General features: G+C 49.2%; 1 protein-coding gene across 5 annotated transcripts; it reads right to left on the bottom strand.

Moving 5' to 3' along the window:
• Positions 1-1,857: 1,857 nt before the first annotated feature.
• On the bottom strand, positions 1,858-20,256 carry LOC122381266 (nascent polypeptide-associated complex subunit alpha, muscle-specific form-like). 5 transcript variants are annotated; one of them, XM_043365242.1, is made up of 9 exons: positions 19,982-20,256; positions 12,885-12,968; positions 10,424-11,627; positions 10,113-10,207; positions 7,051-7,229; positions 6,361-6,509; positions 6,030-6,206; positions 3,592-3,882; positions 1,858-3,139 (listed from the first exon to the last, which is right to left on the bottom strand). In XM_043365242.1, exons 2-9 carry the CDS (start codon positions 12,948-12,950, stop codon positions 3,015-3,017), a joined length of 2,286 nt encoding a protein of 761 aa, XP_043221177.1. In that variant the 5' UTR covers positions 12,951-12,968; positions 19,982-20,256; the 3' UTR covers positions 1,858-3,014. The 5 variants fall into 5 exon arrangements, with proteins under 5 accessions (XP_043221177.1, XP_043221174.1, XP_043221173.1 ...); XM_043365239.1 differs by having other exon boundaries at positions 7,051-7,232; positions 19,982-20,196; XM_043365238.1 differs by having other exon boundaries at positions 7,051-7,232; positions 19,910-20,041.
• Between the last annotated feature and the right edge of the window lie 1,103 nt (positions 20,257-21,359).

The raw sequence follows: 21,359 nt of genomic DNA, 5'->3' as shown, positions 1-21,359 counted from the left end.
CCAGCCCATAGGGTTTACATGTTAAATGGCCTGTTTTCGGCGAGCGATATCTCGGTCAACCTTTGAAGGAATCAATGGTTCTTGGTCTCAAATGATAGATCGATAAATTTTCTTTCGACAATTCCTCTACCATTTTTCACGAAACCCAGCCGATCTTCTACGGCGTACAGGGTAAAGATTTCTCTGCACGCCAGCACCCGCGATCCGCCTCTCCGTTCGTCGGCGCGCGGTCCGCGGTAGCGCAGTCGGTAGCGTATCGGCCTACGGATCCGAGGGTCGTGAGTTCGAGTCCTGGGAGCGCCGCATGATTTTGGCTAGAATTGAATGATGTAGCTTCTTGAATGTTTGCATAATCAATTATTAATAGCTAATTGAATGTATCTGCCCACAATCGGCCCCTAAAACCTGTTATTTAAAGAATTTAAGAAATGAATGTCGCGTGCGCGTCACGACTGCCAACCATAAGCGCTACCATATTCTAGTTTGAACTAACTTTTTGCTAGTCCCGACCACATATAGTATGTTTTCTAGTAGTTATACTAGAAATTCCTACCAAAGTTCGTCCTACCCTTCACTCAATATACCCTGGTTGACACCTACTACAAATACCTGGCAGGACCTCTACTGGTTGACCTGACCTGACCTAACCCGACCTGGCCTAAATGAATGAAGACATCATCTGTGATCAAAACTAGCATGATATTCGTGATCAGCACCCCGAAAAACCCCATAGCAGCCACACTACGACGTTCTAACAGGTCCCAATTTTCCCGCCTTTTGGGTCATTGACCTGACCTGGAAGGTCAACCGATAACCTAGGACCTTAAAATTGGGTATCATCGGCTTTCTCTCGTCACGGGCAACACGCTCGTTTTTTTCCGCGAAGCTCTAGCTTGATCAGGAGCGAAACGGCAAGGGGTTATACCTTATACGTTCGCGGCTGAGTATTAATTTGGTTTAAAACAATGATGTAGATAAGTTAGTTATTTAAATCTAAATATCCTATGACGAGAGCGATGGACATTTTTGGTATGCAGTGTTATCCATTGAAAACAGGTCGAAGCTATTGAATTTTTAATTTAGTGGTCGCCGCTTACTAATCATGCGGCATACACGCCGCACATAACCGCCAATGCCGCAACGCAGCTTAGATTTCGAAGTAAGCATTTAGTCTCACCCATTCTTTCCACCAACGCCCATAGCGCTAATGTTAAATGCCAAAATCAAAGGGGGGCACGGTGCCCCGGTGCCCTCCCCGTTCCTCCGCCTATGCACCACGCAAGTCACTGGCTGTGGTCTAATCGCGCCGTGGTGGTGCATTGTGTGCAAGTTGGTGGGAGCTGGCGCCAGCTACAAGGCGACTCCAGTGCCCGCCTCGAGGCATGTGCAGACTTTAATATGCGTAGCCTTGGCACTGAAATTTAATGAAAATATCTCTCAATTCCCGTCTATTTAGCGTCGAAGATGTGTTCAAATCAACTCCATCAATACGACTGGGCCGATCCGAAAGGGTGAAAAAAGGGTTAGGGTTACCCGTGCCCCGTGGGAACTGGACGTGGAGACTGCCGCCTGCCGGTGAGCGCAATAAGATGTTAAGTGGGAAAAGCATACGATGATTTTGATTTTGAGCTGACCTGTGAACTGTGAAGTAATCAGTGACCTCGAGGTTACCAGTCAGGCTACATTCGATGGATTTTCCAGGGTTATCAAGTGCAGCTGGAGCATCGAAAATCGATCCATTACTTTTAGAGATTGGTCTCTATAGAGCCCATCAGTCAACCGTAATGTGGAATAAACCAAGTCGCCGAGGGGAAATAAAATAATATACAAATGCCACACTGTCAAGTAAATGAAGCATTCACTCTAAAATTTATTGGTGGGGGATATAGACCTGTCGATCGACTAAATCTAATGACACAGTCCATATGAAGCATGCGCCACGATCAGTTGCATCGTTAAAATAACAATAGCAAGCCTAATTAAATTCAATGCCAAACCTATTCGAGCGTCCAGTGATTAGAGCTCGTCACGAGGCAATCGTCACCGTCGGTAACAGAAGTCCGCTCTCGGTGAGAAAATAATCATATCAGCCTGTCCAGGACGGTGGTCGATCGGACTCTGATCCAGCAACGCACGCGGCCGGCCGCTCCAGAGCTCCAGCTTCCATCCGAACCTATATTGAGACAAAACCGGACACAGGTATGGCGCACGGCCCGGGCCGAATTTGCAAAGGGCGCCGCTGCCGAATCGAGAACTCATGTGCTGGATCGCATAGGCCACCGTCGGCTGTGGGCCGACCGGCGATCGCAGTGAGGGTGCCGGCCGGCCGGCCGCCACAGGCCGGCGGCCCCTCCGGCACCCGGCCGCGGCTGGCCACTGACCGCAAACGTAGCAGAGAACACACGAGCACCACACACCGCTCCACAGACGCGCGCCGACGCCAACCAAGCACACAAAATTTCCGCGGCGGAGCGCACACGGCGCCACCGGACGTTCATCTATGAGAACAACGAGACACCAGACGTGCATAACACAACACCAACACTTCGGATGACGGTATATACAGAGGTCTCTCAGTTCATTGCTGCGGCCGAGGCGGTCCGACGCGCGCGCGCGCACCTTAAAAAACACACCCGGCGCGGCGGGCGGGTGCGCGGCTCCAGCGCGCTGTGCGTGGCACTGCACCGGGTCGCTCCTGTCAGGCGCGTCACCCGGCCGACCGCTCCGCCGTCCTCAGTCCCGTGCCCGGCCGACTAACCACTACCGGCGATCAAGCGCAAACCGCACGCAGCCTACCTGGAATAGTGTATATGTGTGTATGCCTGTGTGTCCGCGTACTGTGTGTCAGTGTGGGATGAGACGCGCCGCAGTCGGGGCGGGCGCGCCCCGCGCTCAGCGCGCCGACGTCCCGCCAACGCCGCCGCTATCGTGCGGCGCGCGCGCGCGAGCGCACTGCCGTCGTCTCTGTCCTTTGTACACGATGTGGGCGGTGCAGGTGTGGGTTGCGACGCCCGTTACTTGGCTGCCTTGCGCGCGCTCGAGCGGCCCGGCTTCTCGGGGGCCGGCGCGGAGCGACGGCTGCTCGGTGCCGACCGGGCTGGCGGGGCGCCCCGCTTGGTCGGCGGCGGTCGCTTCTCGACTGAAAAGGGACGGATGGAGACAGTTAGAGGCCGGCGGTCACTCCATCGCCTGCAGTCAGATCACACTAGTACCAGCAATCCAAATGCCTCCATCTTCTTTTTGTGGAGTACTATGATCGGGTCACTGAATTCCCCTTAAAATGACAGCTTGGGTAAATTCATAATACGTCCGCATTGAAAAAGTCGCCGAAAGATCTTTGGCGCAAACACCTAAAGTCATACAGCATCATCAGCTGGACCGTGGCGATGCCGAACTTCAGGTCACTCCAGGCCACCCGTCATAAATTCATGGACCAGCGAGTGATTGTAATTTGAGTAATTTACAGGTAACTTTTGATTTTCTTTCCCACGATCTTTATCTGATGTTGAGTTCCGACAATCCCCTTCTTCTTACATGAATACACGAATGCCTATAAACAACAAACATATGCAAGTGATAAGTCGTTCATACCCTTTTTGTCCTTGGCGGTTTGTTTGGGTTCGGGGGCCTTCTTGGCGGGCGCGGGCGGCGGCGCTGCCGCCGCGGTGCGAGCCTTCTTTGCCGCCGGGGCAGAGGCCGGCGCCGGCGCCCGCCGCTTGGCCGCCGCCGCCGCCGCCGCCTTCTTGGCTTTCCGACCGCCCTTCTTGGGCTTGGGCGCCCGCGGGGTGCGGGGTTTGGGCGCGGCGGCCGCCTTCACCGGCGCGGCGCCGTCCGACTTCCTCTTGTCCAGCTGCGACTCGTCGTTGTAGAGCGACAAATCAACTGTGGATACAGAGCGAGGGTGAGAACAGAAACTGCGAGAAGTCGTACCGGGCTAGTGGTGCTATACAACTGACATCAAACATGAACTTAGTTAGCAAAGAAGGCTGTTAAAGAAGAAATATTGATCCAGGACATACGATTAAGCCGGCAACATCTATAACTGTAGACATGTACAGAACTGGACGATAGAGACGGGGATAAGAAATGTTGGGGCCAGGGTTGGCATTTTTGCCGGCAAAAACTAGTTTATGCCATTTGCCGGTTTAAACCGGTTTTAACCGGCAAAAAGTGGCAAAAACTGGCAAAAACTAAAAACCATCACAATGCAATGCCTAAACATGGATTTGAACAGGAAACATTTTAAGGAGAATTCAGTGAAAGCTTTATGCTTTCAAACAGTAGTGACGTTGACCATTGAAGTGTTGTATAACTCAAAAACATTTTCATGGGCTTTCCATAAGGAACCAGTAAGCCGCCTTTTGGGATCACAAATGAGCCAGTGCAAGGGTGAGTCCTGCACATTAAGAGGTGCGAAGGGGTATCTGCCGCTGACATGCACACGGCACCGCACGGCACCTTACTTACTATTGGTGCCAATCGGAATTTCTTTTCTTGGAATTCCAATTTTTGTCCAATTCCAATTTGGAATTTGGACGGAGTTCTTAACATTTTTTTGGAAATTAATCGGAACACAAGGCCTTTAAAATTTAAAATTTTAAAACGGAGGCCTTTAAAACGCTTTTAAACACTTTTAAAATTTACGCAAAAAATGCAAAAATCGTTAAAAATTGGAATAGCCCCCGCTTTGGACAAAATTGGAAATTTACTTGGCAATTTCTTGGAATTGGATCGGAATTGGAATTGAAATTTCATGAAATTGGCACCACTATTACTTACCGTGGCCGCTTTGCCCCACTCTCCCCTATACATGGAAATGCATTAGGGTGGTGGATGTCTACCGAAATGCATATACATTTTAAAGGGACTATCCCACCTTCTAAAATGTTGTTAAAACCAGTTAAATTCTGCCCGACTTTATAGATTGGATGACCAGGAACACGGTTCTGGCATTTATTTATCATTAAACATCTAAGGCTTCCCATATTCCAGACACAAACTTTCAAATATGTGACGTCACAGCCCAAAATTACCTCCTTCCCCAGGCCACATTACTGTCATAAAGCTGATTCTTTTTACTCTGTAGGCACCACAACAAAGTTCAGACCAAGTTTTAAGCGATTTTTCGACGAACAAACCCATTTAAATCAGAATGACTAAACGAGGTGACGTCACACTAACGGTCGCTCCATGTTGAAGATAGGGCCTTGTACAAGGCCCATTTTCAAATGAAGGGAACGAATTTCTTCAACACCAAGAGGCCGCGGGGGTTGCAACCTAGATAGATAGTGGTTTCTGAACCTCGCCGCAAACTTGACTATCTCAACTCAAACCCCATGTTAAAGGTGGGATAGTCCCTTTAAGCAGGGATAAGTAATGAGGCAAAGTTCAGAATGTTTAGTGCGCCTCTATAATATCCAGAAATGCATAAGTACATTTCAAAGCCATTCCTTGCTAGAAAAGATGTAGCTTTGGCCACCTGAGTTTTAGCCAGTTTTTGCCAGTTTTTGCCACCAAGGGTTTCTGCCAGCCGGTTTAAACCGGTTAAAACCACTGGCAAAAACCAGTTTTTGCCACCCCCTGCCAACCCTGGTTGGGGCGAAGTCTCAATAAAAAGTTCTAATGTTGTCAGCTACACTTAATTTCTTCGTAAGGCATGCACTAAGTGATATAACCACGGGGTTCAGAGGCGACCTGAGGTAGGTATAGCTTGGGCACGGAATATATAGTCTTCGACAGACTATACAGTCTACGACAGACTGTCGTAGACTATATAATCCGTGGCTTGGGTATAGCCCGAAGCAGTCAGGAGTATATCAAGGGGTCGGTCAAGGGTCACATCCCGGGGACGTCGGGTGTTACACCTAACACCAGTGAGGGCGAGGCAGTCGGGATATATTACGGGACCGTCAGGAGTACTGTCCGTTGCCGTCGGGAAGAAATACAGGGATACCTATCTAGTGAAGAGCCAGTGTGTTTAAATCCCGTGACCGGACCGTCCGCCAATGACGGTGGCCACTGTTACTCACGGCCGTCGGGGTGGTCCTCGGTGAGTCCGGCGGCGCCGGCCGGGTCCGAGCCGTCCTGCTCCAGGGTCAGCGCTCGCTGCAGGATGTGGTCGGTGCGCGCCACCTCCTCGGCGCTCAGCTCGTGCCGGTCACGGCCCAGACGCTTCATCTCCAGCGTGGTCAGGATGCTCTCAAAGTCTGCCGCACGGACGGAGGGTCACAGTCAGAGGCGGTAAGGCAAACACAGACAGAGCCAGCGGCAGGAAGCAACAAACGCTCACAAGACACAAAACAATGCACAACTCACATCTGCAGAACATGCCGGGACGCAGCCATGTAACAGGGCACTCACCGATCGTGTCGTAAAAGTCGGGCGAGTAGACGCGTCCGTTGGCGGCCATCCACCGCACTTTGATCTTTTTGCTGCCCTTGTAGACGTTCTGCACGGCCTGGCACACGAAGAAGCTGCCCTCCTCGTTCCGGACCGCCAGAAACTCGTTCCTGCAAAACGAGACAAAGGAATGTCAGGGGCCCCGTACAAAACTGTGAGGTGGAAAGTGGGTGTGCTCACCCGTTCCGTCGTTTCCATCCTCAGGATATTCAAGTCCTTCTCCTCCACGCCGCTGCTGTACCAATCCGGGCTGGAAAGGCAATTTTATACCATACGGGCGGCTCCCATTGGAGCGCACCGCAGCTCCTACGGGAGCACACCCGTAGCCGGGTCCAGTCAGTGCCTGGGAGTTGAGGGGCTGGTCGGCCTGTCCAATTGGATGGGCTCAGCCCCAGTGACTCACTAGGGTACCTGCCCAGATCAATGCCTCCCCTTATTCCTATCATACCCCGGCTCTGCAATGGTCTCAATGGACCGAAAGGGCCTAACCCAACAAAACAAACAAAAATAAAACAAAGTGGTTGTACTGCAAATTCGATTCGATACTGTAAACACGCTCCCTGAAGTACATGAGGTCTCCGTCCAGTTTGGACACATAGCCGATAAAAATAAAGCCTATGGTTTTAGGAAACCAGCTGTAGCATGGCTTACTTGAAGAAGATGATGAGTTTCTCCTCTGGCTGTTTGGTTGGTGTGGGCTTGAGCGCCTTGGGGATGGCCTCGAACTCCGGCACGGGCGACTGGAACGGCTGGGTGGGCACCCTGGCGCGCTTGGGGCGCCGCTCGCTGCTGGCCGCCTGCGCGTCCAGTGCCTCCTTCCTCTTCTGCGGCTGCTGCAGCACAGGGACGCCACACTGAGTTACATACAGCACAGGCCACAGGGACGCAGCACTGAGTTAGAAGTTAGAACAGCACACGGACGTGGCGCTGAGTTAGAATAATGACACAGGGACGCAGCACTGGGTTAGAACAGCACAGGGACGCAGCACTGAGAAGTCGGAACAGCACAGGGACGCCACACTGAGTTACATACAGCACAGGCCACAGGGACGCAGCACTGAGAAGTCGGAACAGCACAGGGACGCCACACTGAGTTACATACAGCACAGGCCACAGGGACGCAGCACTAACAGCACAGGGACGCCACACTGAGTTAGATACAGCACAGGCCACAGGGACGCAGCACTGAGTTAGAAGCTAGAACAGCACAGGGACGCGGCGCTGAGTTAGAATAAGAGCACAGATGGGGCGCCACACTGAGTTAGAACGATGGCAAAGGGACGCGGCACTGAGTTAGAATAATGGCACAGGGACGCGGCACTGAGTTAGAATAATGGTACAGGGATGCGAAACTGAGTTAGATACAGCATAGGAATGTAGCACTGAGTTAGAACGACGGCAGATGGACGCGGGACCGAGTTAGAACGACGGCACGGTGACACGGGACGGACAGAACAGGGTGGCGGCACTGAGTTAGAACGACGGAACAGAAACACGTCCGCATGGACAGAACAGGAAGACAGCACAGAGTTAGGACGACCGCACACAAACACGGCACGGACAGCTCAAGGACTGGACACTGAGTTAGGATAACGGCAAAGGGACGCGACACTGAGTTAAATGCAGCACAGGAGCGCGGTACTGAGTTAAAATAACGGCACACAGACACGGCACTGACAGCACAGAGACACATCACTGAGTCAGTTATAGCACGGAGGCGCAGCAGTGAGAAAAAACGGCATAGGGTCTGACAGCTCTCAGTTAGCCAACACATGACTGGGCTATTTTTCATAACGCGAGTGACTGGGGGAGGAAGGGTGGCTCTACAGGCCCTCCTATTTCCGAAACAACCGTTCCGATTTTAAAACTTCAGTGTTAGCCCCGGATAAAATTGTCGAGCTGGGCCTGGGATATGTCAACGAGTCAGATACCTACCGATTAACAGAGACATGGCACAGAGTCAGATACAATACAGGGATGCAGCACTGAGTAGCACAGTTCATTCGGGTGCAACTGTCTGCGTTGGATAGAGAACACGTCGTGACACAACACCAAATCAGAACCACAATACAGGGATGTGGCAGTCAGAATCATGGCACAGGGGACACAACACTTATCACAATACTTACAGCACAGATGGAGCACAGCATTCAGCAAAGGGACTGCAGATGACACTCCATCAGAATGACAGCACAAGGACACAACACTGAGAATAGCCGCGCAGGAACCCAGCATGACAAGCTGGCAGCACAGGTAATGATGCAGGCAAAATAACAGCTGGTAACTGCAGACACTACACATGGAACACGGCACGTCTAATCGTATACGGGGAACGCCCACGGATCGTAGACGGTGGTCACAATATGTTGTCAGCATGATTCTGTTAGCACAAAAGGACAAAACTGCAGGGCAGTATACACGAGTGGACAGGACACGAAACAGAAGCCACATAAGGTACATGCAACATCACTAGCCCGCGACCGCCTGGGGGGGGGGGTCGGATCCGACCCCCCCTCCATTTTTCTTGAATAACTCATGAACCGCTTGCGCTATCAACTTGAAACTTCGCATACCTTCTTCCCCATCAATTTGACGTCTCCTGTGCAATTTTTAAGAAAAAATCTTCAAAAATTTCTGAGATATATCGATTTTAGTGATGTAACTACATGGCGTTTTCAGTCAAAAAATGGTAAATGTTTAAAAAAATCGCCAAAAATCGAGGTTTTAAGCAAATTGCAAATTAAGGACATGAAAAGACGCAGCTCAACGAGTTCTTTAAAATGGCTATCTCGGATTTTCCATAAAATGCGTTTTTCACCCCTAAAAATTCAAAAAACTATATTTTTTGGAAAACAGCTAATAAAATCCAAAATTTTGAGAATTTCCAAAAAAAACGGAATATATGTTATAGAGCTCTATTAGAATATTAGATGTCCCAAATTTCAACTTTCTATCTTGATTTTTGACCCCCAAATTGTAAAAAATAGCTCCAACATGCATAGGGCATGGTGACGTCATAAGCATTTTCGCGAATTAGAGGATTTTCTGAACATCGCATGTGAAAACAAATGGCCCCACTAGATTCCTGGGACAAAGCTCGTCTAGAAAAGTGCATTTTTATGTCAAAAATAAAAAGTTGAAAAATTGACCTTTTTTCTCAGCCCTCGTTTAGTATAAACGATTTTTTATGCTTTCAATGCACACTTATCACCAGCACAGTGACTTGGGGTCACATATAACCATTACCTTCGGATTTGGCGTGAACAATAAGCCATAAAACATGTGTCGCGCGCCCATGTAGCAGAAAGTGAAAACCGTGACCTTTCGTGACCTGACCTGACCTTGACCCGTACTTACTATGACCCCTATACGCACATGGTACCTTCACTAGGTCTTTGAGGTCATTTGTGGTGAGTTTCGAGCAGCAGCTATCGATTCCGCTGTCCGTAAGCCTAATCATGCAAAACCCCTGAATTTGACCTTTGACCTGACCTTGAACCGAAAGTTGACCTCAATCTTAAAATCTTAAGAGTGCTTTGGGAAGGTCTCGTAGAGACCTTTCGAACGCCGCCTCGCGGGGCTCGATACGACCATTGGTTCTCGAGATAACAGGGGGGGGTCGGATCCGACCCCCCCCCCCCCAGGCTGATGTGGGTATGGAAATAGCCCAGGCGGTGCCGGGCTAGTGACTCAGAAATTTAACGGAAACTGACCCGAGGTGTTTTCTCGGCCAGAGGTACGGCGGCGCGCTTGGGCTTCTCCGGCGATCCGTCCTTTTTCGGGGTGGCTGGAGAGGCGGCGGTCGCGGCTGTGGACAGACCGGGTGCACGAGCGTCACTGTGTGAGGGCCGCTGGCACCGTCAATATGTTTCTAGCTTTATTCGATGTTTTTCAACACATGGTATGGATAATGGATACCTCAAACGAATTCATCAGTTTAGGTAAAGGTTACATAACATCCAAAAGTTTGGTATCACCAGATACGTTTTAAACTAGAAAGAGATATAAGAGAAAATGTACAAACCTGGTTTTTCAGTAGACTTGGCGCCAGGCTTTTCTGACTTTGCTTCTGCCTTGCCTGGCTTTGTTTCTGTTTTGTCACTCTTTGTTTCTGGCTTTTCTGCGTTTGTACCTGACTTGTCAGCCTTTGATTCTGCCTTGTCGGTCTTGGCTTCTGGCTTATCTGCCTTTGCTTCTAATTTGTCTGGCTTGGCATCCGACTTTTCTTCCTTTGGTTGTGATTTGTCAGCTTTTGGGTCAGGTTTCGTTGCCTTAGTATCAACTTTCTCCGCCTTCGCTTCAGGTTTCTCAGCCTTAGAATCGCTTTTATCCCCCTTCACTTCACCCTTATCTGTCTTGGCAGCCGGTTTCTCGCCCGCTGGTTTGGCTTCAACCTTTTCAGCATTTGATGCCACCGTCTCCACCTTGGCGTCTGGCTTATCTGTCTTGGATTCGGGCTTGGCTTCAGGCTTAGCCTCGGGCTTGGTCGCCGGTTTGGGCTGCGCCTTGGAGGCATCAGCGGCCGCAGGAGAAGGGCCAGCAGCGGCGGCCGGGGCCGGGGCGGGGGCGGTAGTTGTGACCGGAGCCGGAGTCGAAGCGGCGGCAGCGGCCGGAGCCGGAGTCGAGGCGGCAGTGGTGGCCGGAGCCGGAGCCGGCGCGGCAGCTGGTGCCGGTGCCGGAGCCGCAGCCGGTGCCGGCGTGCTGTTGGAGCCCGCCGCCGCCGGAGTCGGGCCTTTGGCGGGGGAAGTGCTCGGGGCGGCCGGTGGTCGGTTCACCACCGGCGCCCCGCTGGGGGCAGCGGTAGTGGCCGCCGCAGGAGCCGAGGGCGGCTTGTCCTGACTCACTGGCTTCAGAGGCGGCACGGCCCCTGGTGGTTTCTTGGGCTCTGGCGCCTTAGCTGTCTCGGTGGACTTCACGGGCGACGCGGAGGCGGCCGGAGCGGTGACGGAGGGCGCGGCCGCGGCAGCCGGAGCCGCGGACGCCGCCGCTGCCGCCGGGGCTGCTGCAGCGCTGGGCGTTGTCGTCTCGGCGGGCCCGGCCGGCTTGGCGGCAGCACCCATGGACGACAGCGCCGTGAGAGGCGGCACCGCCGTCTTTGTGTGGTTGCTGACGGAGCCATTGTTTGTAGACGAGTTGTTCTGATGGCCTGATTCAGAGTGCTTCACAGGTGACAAATTGACTGGCTTGGGTGATGTAGAAACAGGTGTGGGTTGTGCAGTGGGATGAACCTGAAATTGGGAAACACGGTTATGATATTTATGATTACATAATACATATACAACAAATCCAAATTGACAAAGAGGAATGGCATTATTCACTCTTTGATAGCATGCAAGTTTTTAATTGCTATAAAAAAGAGCTTATGCTGGGGCCCCATAAAGCCAGGTGCTAATACTGGGGAATACACAGGCTGCAAGTGGAGTTGTAGACTTCCTAAACATAATAATGCAAAGATTTGCAAAAGCATCTTAAATGCCCATGATATCGGTGTCAATAAATTGTTTAGTTCTCATGATACAAACTCATCTAAAAGACTGAAAGCTTGCAGCAGGCACCAGACATGTATGTCTATTTGGTATAGTCTCTCTTGAAAGTACGCGACTCTGAGGAAGGGCGCCGCCTGTCCCAGCCGTGGCGGAAAGGTTTGAGGGCCACTGTTAGCACTGACCGAAGTCTGACACGCGATGGCAGCCAGCGCGGCGGGGCGAGGGGAGTGATTACGGAGTTACGGAAGGGATGGGGCGGTCGCCGTCCGGTAACTTGTGATTGCAGAAAGCGTGAAGTCAATGGAAGCCACCCTACTCGCAGAGGATTTGTTGAGATGTTTCATAACAAAGCTGAAAATTTGACCCGTCATCGGCACGACTACCACTCCTTTTTAATGAGCCCGTTAGTGAATGGTGAAAAAAGGGTATTTACCGTTCGGCCGTCTTCTTTTTGAAAGCCTTATTTGATGCCAGTTTGCACCCCCTCCCATGACCATGAACGTCGTTCGGAAGGCCTCTTCAGAGAGGGGTTATGGCGGAACTTTGCTTCGTTAAGATTTTAAGCGTCACGTGATTGGCGCCCACCAAGACAGACCAATGAGCGTCCGGCTACCGAACCTAAGTGGCGCCGGCATTCACCTGGGGCGGTGGACGGGGTCAAGGGAGAATGATATGAGCATTTATTGACCTCTGGCCGGCCTCCACCGGTTTCGACCCAGTTGTCAGCCACCGGTGCCTGCGTCATATAGCAGTTTCCTTCTACCGCTGCCGTAGGATCGTGCTACAGCGTACTTTTTATCATATAGGCCATGACCTCACTGCTGGGGTCCTCAAACTGAATGGAGCAGTTCGCCGAGACGCCGCAGCCCATGACGCGATACTTTCAAGAGAGACTATACTAGAAGGGCAACTTTGCAACAGTTAGTATGATGCTGTTGCTATATTATGACTGTGCACTCTGTGCAGAGTGACACAATGTCAGTGGAGACCCATCCATACCTGCATGTCTGAAGCAGGAGTGGCCTTTGGAGGCATCACCATGTTTGAAGGCACAGGCTGCTCCATGCCTGTGCTTTACACTATCTGAAAAATAGAAGCATTTTGGTATGTGAGAACACTAAGTTTGCGCACCCCACTAAGGTTAAATAGTGTAGTAATTTATTGGTCTTCTCTCTGGTCATAACATAAGGTGCAAGTGCCATCTAATCAAACTGCTAAGTGCTATTGGTTGACAAATGTTTTAGGCATATCTTTTAGTTTTGGATTAAAGTCCAGGGCAAGGTGCCACACAAACTAAAGCAATGCTTGCATGTCAATGTAACCATTTCATGACATATTTTTTCATGGTGTTTGTTTTTGCTATTATTTCTTTTTCCAAGGACTAATCAAGTTTTAACTAAACCCAAATATAGCACTAACTTATGGTGAACTTATTACACCACAGCAACATGAAGTCACCATGATAACATCTATCATCTGCAAAGAAAGAGCAAAAAAAAATGATAGCAGTATGTTCAATGTTGAGACCAAATGAAGACCAGGGGCGGATCCAAGGGGGGGGGGGGTCACATGGGTCATGGCCCCCCCCCTTGAGGCCCGGGGGCCCAAAGACCTTCCAGGGGCACCACCGGGCTATCAGGGGTATCACAGTCCTGACAGGGGCACCACAGGACCGCCAGGGGCACCACAGGCCTAGCAGGGACACCACGGGCCTGGTGCCCCTCGGCCCTGACAGGACTGTAACGCCCCTGACAAGCCTGAAGTGTCCCCGGCAGGCACGTGGTGCCGCTGACAGGCCTGAGGCGCCCCTGCAAGGCCGGTGGTGCCCCTGGCAGGCCTGTGGTGTCCATGGGAGGCCTGTGGTGCCCTTGCTAGGCCTCTGGTGCCCCTGACAGGCTTGTAATGCCCCTGGAAGGACTGTGGTGCCCCTGGGCCCTGACAAGCCTGAGGTGCCCCTGACAGGCCAGAGGTGCCCTTGCTAGGCCTGTGGTGCCCCTGGCAGGCCTCTGGTGCCCCTGACAGGCTTGCGGTGCCCTTGGAAGGACTGTGGTGTCCCTGGGCCCTGACAAGCCTGAGGTGCCCCTGACAGGCCCGTGGTGCCCTTGTTAGGCCTGTGGTGCCCCTGGCAGGCCTCTGGTGCCCTTGCTAGGTCGCTGGTGCCCCTGGCAGGCCTCTGGTGCCCTTGCTAGGCCGCTGGTGCCCCTGGCAGGCCTCTGGTGCCCCTGCGCCCGAAGAGGACTGGTGCCCCTGAAAAGTCTGAAGTGCCCCTCGGCAGGCCCGTCGTGCCCCTGACAGGCCCAAGGTGCCCCTGCGAGGCCGGTGGTGCCCCTGGCAGGCCTCTGGTGCCCCTGGCAGGTCTGTGGTGCCCCTGGCAGGTCTGTGGCGCCCCTGGCAGACCTGTGTTGACTGGTGCCCCTGCTAGGTCGCTGGTGCCCCTCACAGACCTGTGGTGCCGCTGGGCCTTGACAAGCCTGAGATGCCTGGCTATGACAGGCTCGTGGTGCCCCTGATAGACCAGTGGTGCCCTTGCTAGGCCTGTAGTGCCCCTGGCAGGCCTCTGGTGCCCCTGCTACCCCTGCGCCCTGAGAGGACTATGGTGCCCCTGAAAAGCCTGAAGTGCCTCTCGACAGGCCCGTGGTGCCCCTGGGCCCTGACAGGCCCAAGTTACCCCTGCGAGGTCGGCGGTGCTCCTGGCAGGCCTCTGGTGCCCCTGGCAGGTCTGTGGTGCCCCTGGCAGGTCTGTGGTGCCCCTGGCAGGCCTGTGTTGACTGGTGCCCCTGCTAGGCCGCTGGTGCCCCTCACAGGCCTGCGGTGCCCCTGGAAGGACTGTGGTGCCCCTGCCCCTAGGGGTGCTCATGGGCCCAACAGGCCCGTTGTGCCCCTGACAGGCCTGTCGTGTATACTTGCTAGACCTGTGGTGCCCCTGCTTCCTGGCAGGCCTGTGGTGCCCCTGGCGGGCCTGTGGCGCCCCTACAAGGCCGTAGGTGCCCCTGACAGGTTTGTGGTGTCCCTGGAAGGACTTTGGTGCCCCTGACAAGCCTGAAGTGTCAAGGACAGACCCTTTAGACGCCAGGGTCAAGTTCGTCGGACTGACAACGATTTGCTTACCTGATAACGTTCCTGGTAAGTACTCATTACTCAGCGTCCACAACATATATACACATAGCACATTCATATATACTTGCTTACAATTGGTAAATGTGGTTGTGGCTAAGAGGTAAGATACTGACTAAAAATAAAAAATAAAAATAAAAAACTGAAAATGGGGGCACCACCAAAATGAAGTGGACGAAATCCGTTGAGTTTTTAATTTTGGGTATAGGTAGGGGCACCACTTCGATTCATGACCCTCCCCTTGAAGTTTTCCTGGATCCGCCCCTGATGAAGACTGAAATCTTCACCTGCTTCAGATAGAAAAGCATGTCAAACCCAGACTGCCTGACAGCCCCTGCTGAATCTGAGCTGACAATCCATAAATGATGCCTTCCTTCACAGACATGGTTATAATTATCAGGTATGTTCATTAACTTTCAGTATGCCAGTGCATGATGTTTCACAATAAAGTTAAACATAATTTGGGACATTTTCTCTTGTTGATCAAGCAATGCAAAAGTGGAATTGATCACAACTAAATATATTTCCACTTCAAGCCACAAACTATTGAAGAACTCTAACGATATATAGGTGCATTCTCAATAAAACATCCTGCATTCATATTTGATGTTTCAAATCAACTTCTTTTCATATTTGTTTAATAACAGGACCCCATTTCAAAGTATAGTGCCCACTACTATTAGCTTATTTAACAAGCCTTCGTAGGGTCTTTAGATGCATTTCATGTGATAATGGGTTTTCAGCAGTTATAAAAATATCAACATGCAAGTGGTAAGAAAAGAGAACTGCTGATTCTAAAATCAGTTGTATCACAAGCACAAATTTTAGAGTGGGTTCAATGACAACTGTATGCATATGGTGTGATTGATATATATCAATGAAAGATATAATTCTGCTTGTGTTGCTACCACCACAAGTCCACTGTTATTTCCATGTCAGCCAATATTCTAGCATTTCTGCTGCTCTACCATTAATTCAATAAGCCACTCAAAATTATACTATCTCAGTTTGGTAGTTTCTGTCAACATTGGCTCATAGGTGTTTGTAAGTCATACACTAATAAATCCTAGCAACAAGCATAAGAATGCACAAGAGACCTGTCAATTAGTTATTTTCACTGGTCAGCACCAAGGAGTTTGCAGTATTTGTAGATGAGGATGCAGATGAAGCTTCGGGGAAATAGCCTTTGCATCTGCTCCCAGGGCCGTACCATTTTCTGGACAATTTGCCAGTTGGCACCGTATGGTGGCGCTAGCAGAGCTTGTTATATATCAATGCGAGATACAAATAACTTATCATCTATCTTTTGATTTTCTATGTGTGCCATTTTACATGGCTATATCCATCTACTACCGTGTTTATATCAATAAATAACATAGCTATTGTACCAGCCAGCCAGCTGATTTTATCCAGTTGTTAGCCCGCGCCCTGGTGGGGGGGGGGCTATTTTTTGCCCCCCCTCCAGACTTTTCGATATATCTCCAGAACCGCTGCGCCGATCGTCACCAAACTTTCAGCACCCTCCCGGACATCAATTTTACACATTGTGACCAAAAATTTTTCCAAAAGCTATGATAGGTTGGCCGGAAATGACGTCAGAGTGACGTCATGTTCTGCCGTTTTCGACCCAAAAAAGGGTTTCGCGGGAAGAGCTGTCACGCCTATAGCTTTGCAAATACAGAAAAATGTTTAGGACATAAAAGCTGTAGAATTGACAGGGCTACAAAACTGTTATCTCGGATTTTTGAATTTTTTTGATTTTGACCCCCAAAAATCAAAAAATAGATTTTTGGGATATAGTAGTCAAAAAATCCAAAAAGTTTTTTGAATTTCGCAAAAACCGGAATATATGTGATAGTCCTTACCACCTTCCATACACATACCAAATTTTAGATTGATATCTCTTTTTTTGGCGAAGTTATAGCGAAAAAACTGTTCAAAATTGATGACGTCAAATTTTCAAACTCAATTTTTAGCAATTCTAGACCTCGTAGTGCAAAACAAAGACCACCATTAGACTCCCCGTGACGAGCTGCATCGAATCGATACCCATTTTATGCAAAAATATCAACTTTGAAATTTGACCTTTTTTGACCTGACCTTGACCTGACCTCCACCAGAAAGTGACCTAAACCGTACCTGATGGTCTTATAACCAACACCATTGGGTTGGAAATGAAAAACTGGCCATAAAACATGCATCGCACAACCTTAGTAAAGTTGGGTTCATGTGGTGACCCTTGGTGACCTTTGGTGACCTGACCTGTGACCTGACCTGGTATGACCAGTGACCTCTAATAGCAACATATGTACTAGACAACTGACGTCTTATCGCTGATTTTCGACAAAATGCGTTTTACTCGGTGTTATAGCGCTTTCCCTAGAAGCCCCGTAAACGGTGAAACATTTTATCTTTGACCTGACCTGTGACGTCATCGGTGACCCCGAGGTCAATAAAATTTGGTTTCCCTCGACAAATTTGACAGGGCTATCGAACGCCGTTTGAATTTTGCGGATCCGTCCAGTAGTTTCGGAGATACGAGGGGGGCAAAAAATAGCCCCCCCCCCCCACCAGGTCGCGTTATAAACAGACCCCACCAGGGCGCGGGTTAGTAAGGCTCTGCTTCCCCATAGGTGGTATTTGTTTATAAATGGTCCAAAGGTCAATTGTGGTGTGGTGTGGTTCCTACAAATATGCAATGGCAGAAATTGTAGGTTGTAAGTTGTGTTTTTAGGGCTTTGGTAGGTTGTAGGTTGGTACCTAGGTTATGAGTTGGTAGGTTGTAGGCTGGACATTATGGGCTGGTAGGAAGTAGTAAGTAGGTAGTAGGTTGTAGGTTAGTAGGTATGTCAGTCGGGGAAACTATGGTAAAATCTGCTATTTTTAGCAGTCTGCTATTTTTAGCAGAAATCTGCTAAAAATGGGTACGCATGTGACGTCATCGTACCCAAATAGGGGAGAGTGGGGCAAAGCGGCCACCCGGGGCAAAGCGGCCACCCATCGTTTAAGCCCTTCATAGCTGGCGTCAGTTCCAATTTATGGTTTCCAATTATACTTCTCTTCACGGTCGTTCGAATGAGCCAGACCGGGGTTTCAGGCCCATCACCATTGTTCTGTGAAACACGGAAAAGCATTTCTTGCCAGGTTACCAACTATGTTTACAATTTTTAAATGTTATGTTATTCCATAACCGTTTGGAATTTTTATAAGCGTTCTTGTCCATGCATTGCATGGTTATCGTACATGTATTCTACCAATTTTAATGTTTTTTACCCCATTAATAGCTAAGCTGGAATATTTTTGTCTCTGACGGTATGCGCGGGGCAAAGTGGCCGGGGCAAAGTGGCCACCCCCCAATTGGCCATAAGTTGCTTCCATCTGGATAAAAAACATTATTTATATTCAAATGTGTTGTCATGCATTCATCTTGGCCACTTTTTAGTTGCATGAGTTGCCAAATAATGCAATTAAATGTTTATTTTCATGAAAACCCTTTCTTTGTTTACCTACAGGTGGAAGATGATAAAGTAAACATCCATCCTCGCTTAACCTTGTCACCATCAAATACCCTAGTCGTACACGAGGCAACTATTTTGTTTCTCATATCAGGACTTGAGAAGACGCCGGTGGCCGCTTTGCCCCAGGGTATGGGGCAAAGTGGCCAATATGCATAGGTTTAAAGTTTTGTCAATATCTTTCAGATGTGAACGCCTTTGGAAATAAAACGCAGTTGAAATAAAAGGCAACTTAATAGGGATCACATTGGTATAGAAAGAATCTTTCCAAGTTTAAAAATCAAGCAATGGCATCGTGAGAAGCGTTAGGGTGGCCGCTTTGCCCCACTCTCCCCTATAGCAGATTTGGGTACGGCCCCCGACAAAAGCAGATCTGCACCCTAATTGAAGCAAATGCGCATCAAATGCCTGGCAGATTCATGATTAGAATAGTGCTGAGAATGTCCTCTGATATTTTTGTTCAGATCCGACTATTTTTAAATAATGAATTTGAAAATAGTCGGATCTGAACAAAAATAGCAGAGAACACTCTCAGCACTATTCTCATCATGAATCTGCCAGGCATTTGATGCGCATTTGCTTCATTTAGGGTGCAGATCTGCTTTTGTATGGGGCCGTACCCAAATCTGCTATATTTGGGTACGATGACTTCACATGCATACCCATTTTTAGCAGATTTCTGCTATAAATAGCAGACTGCTAAAAATAGCAGATTTTACCATAGTTTCCTCGACCGATGTAGGTAAGATCAGGTCAGGTTAGGTTGTTATTTTCTTACATTTGCACCATGTAACATATTTGAAGACCTATGAGTATTACAATTGATAATGTGAGAATAGAAAATATTTATGCTTAAACAGTTAATCTGACTGATTGTTAATATTTATCGAGTTTGATACCAGCCATCAGCGTCATGCAAGTAAAAGTGGAGAAATGCTTGCAAACCACGGGTCAGCTTGTCAGGACGATAATGCTGTACATTGAGGTGGAAGCAGATAATGGCAATATAAAATTGGACAAAATGTAATATTCCAGCATTTATACCCAACCCGTGGAACATGTCAAGTCAATCATAACACCCGTTGACTTGAGTGCTAAAAGGCTTGATAGCATGGATTTTAACTTTCAGTTGCAGGATTGAATGAATTTCTTATGAAAATAGGTATGGCAGACTAAAAACTATTGGAATGCAACTGTACCAGGGTGCCTACTGCCTAACCACTAATGTCACCTAATGAGTTACGAATGCATGAATTATGAGCCCTAATATAAACATTGACATGCAACGCAGACGCCGACAACTTGCACGTTTTACCGGGACCGATTCACTGGCAAAAACACTGGAAAGTAACATGCACAATGTAGTGCTATTCAAATGAGAATTAATTGACCCACCTTGAATGTCAAATAAATATAAAACTATCAAAATAGCGCGAAAACAACACGAAAATACCACATGAAACCCACCGTGAACGCCGAAGTTGATCCAAATCGAAGCTACTTAGAGGTGGGCAAAATTCGAGTTTCAGCCGTTTCTCTAGTTCGAATTTGAAATAAAAGTTTGATTCTGCATAAAAGTTGCTCTCTGTGCCGGTTGCAATGTCACACCTCGTTAGTCCATGATGAACTAATGTGAAAAATTATTTTTGGGTTGTTTGTCACCAAAATATTTTCTAGTATTCGATTTTTCGAATATAAGCTATCCAAAATGGCGCTTTATTTAATAAAAGAAATCGACCACTAAATACTAATTACTTTTCTACGGTGTAAACCCACATGCCCGTTACGGGTCGTAACGTGGTCCAATGCTTATAAAAATATAGGTGAATGCAAAAAAGTTTCATCTTAATGTCCCGAGGAAATTCATGAGGCTAAATACCGTAACTCGCAACCTTTATTGACCGAGGGGATCAGGCACCTGACCTGCCACGAAACAGGCTGCGTCCTTTTCGGGGCTGAGAAGTGCAATAAGTGAGAAACGAGTCTCGTCCAGACCTAACCATAAGGCAAGGCCTTGTATAACTATTCTATTTTACGAGACCATAAGGCACGATTGTAGAATAAAACCGCTCCGAATTAATTGATTTGATTCTGAACAATAAAATTCTCCGAAGAGACCCGACGAAGGCTTCAGAAACGGAAAACGACACGACACATGTTCCCATACCTCCAGTCACCACGCACCACTTACGCCTTCAGTTACCGCGGACACACCTTACACACTCTTTACGTCTTTCATTCATACGGCATACCTTCCCACACCTTCACACAATATCAGAGTCTCACGCTTTTACTCACTAGTCACTACATCCGCTTTCACGCTCTCACAATACCCGCTCTCACGCCCATATAGCCATTCACGATATACGCCTTTACAGTCACCACGACATACGCACGCTCACACAGAGTAAGTATAGAGTATAGACAACCGCCCACACGCCATCCCACTCGCCGCAACCACATACGATCCCGCGCCTTCACACTGACACGCCAGACGGTGTCCGCTCTCACATCTTTATCCATGACAAACGTTTTCTGGAATCCATTCTCACCACAACACACTGCTCAGCACTCATACCATTCATGCACGCCTTCCCTCAAGTCCACGATCATTCACAGCAGATATCGGCGGCAGATTTTCTCCGTCGATTTCGATACCGTCTACCGATGCGGTAATCAGTGTGTCGACTGACCATAAATTGTCATGCGCCTGAGTCACGAAGTAGGCCGAGATGTTCAAACTTCACAAACGCCGTTTAAAGGCGCCTCTTGAAAGTCATGACCACATGGACTAGAGTTCCTACAAGCCGGACGGTGGAATCTCTGCTGCACAGTCCTCACGTTG

The sequence above is a fragment of the Amphibalanus amphitrite genome, unplaced genomic scaffold (assembly GCF_019059575.1).
Source record: "Amphibalanus amphitrite isolate SeventyFive unplaced genomic scaffold, NRLGWU_Aamphi_draft 000117F_arrow, whole genome shotgun sequence".
Lineage (NCBI taxonomy): Eukaryota > Metazoa > Arthropoda > Thecostraca > Balanomorpha > Balanidae > Amphibalanus > Amphibalanus amphitrite.
This window is presented reverse-complemented; position numbering and strand designations above follow the sequence as displayed.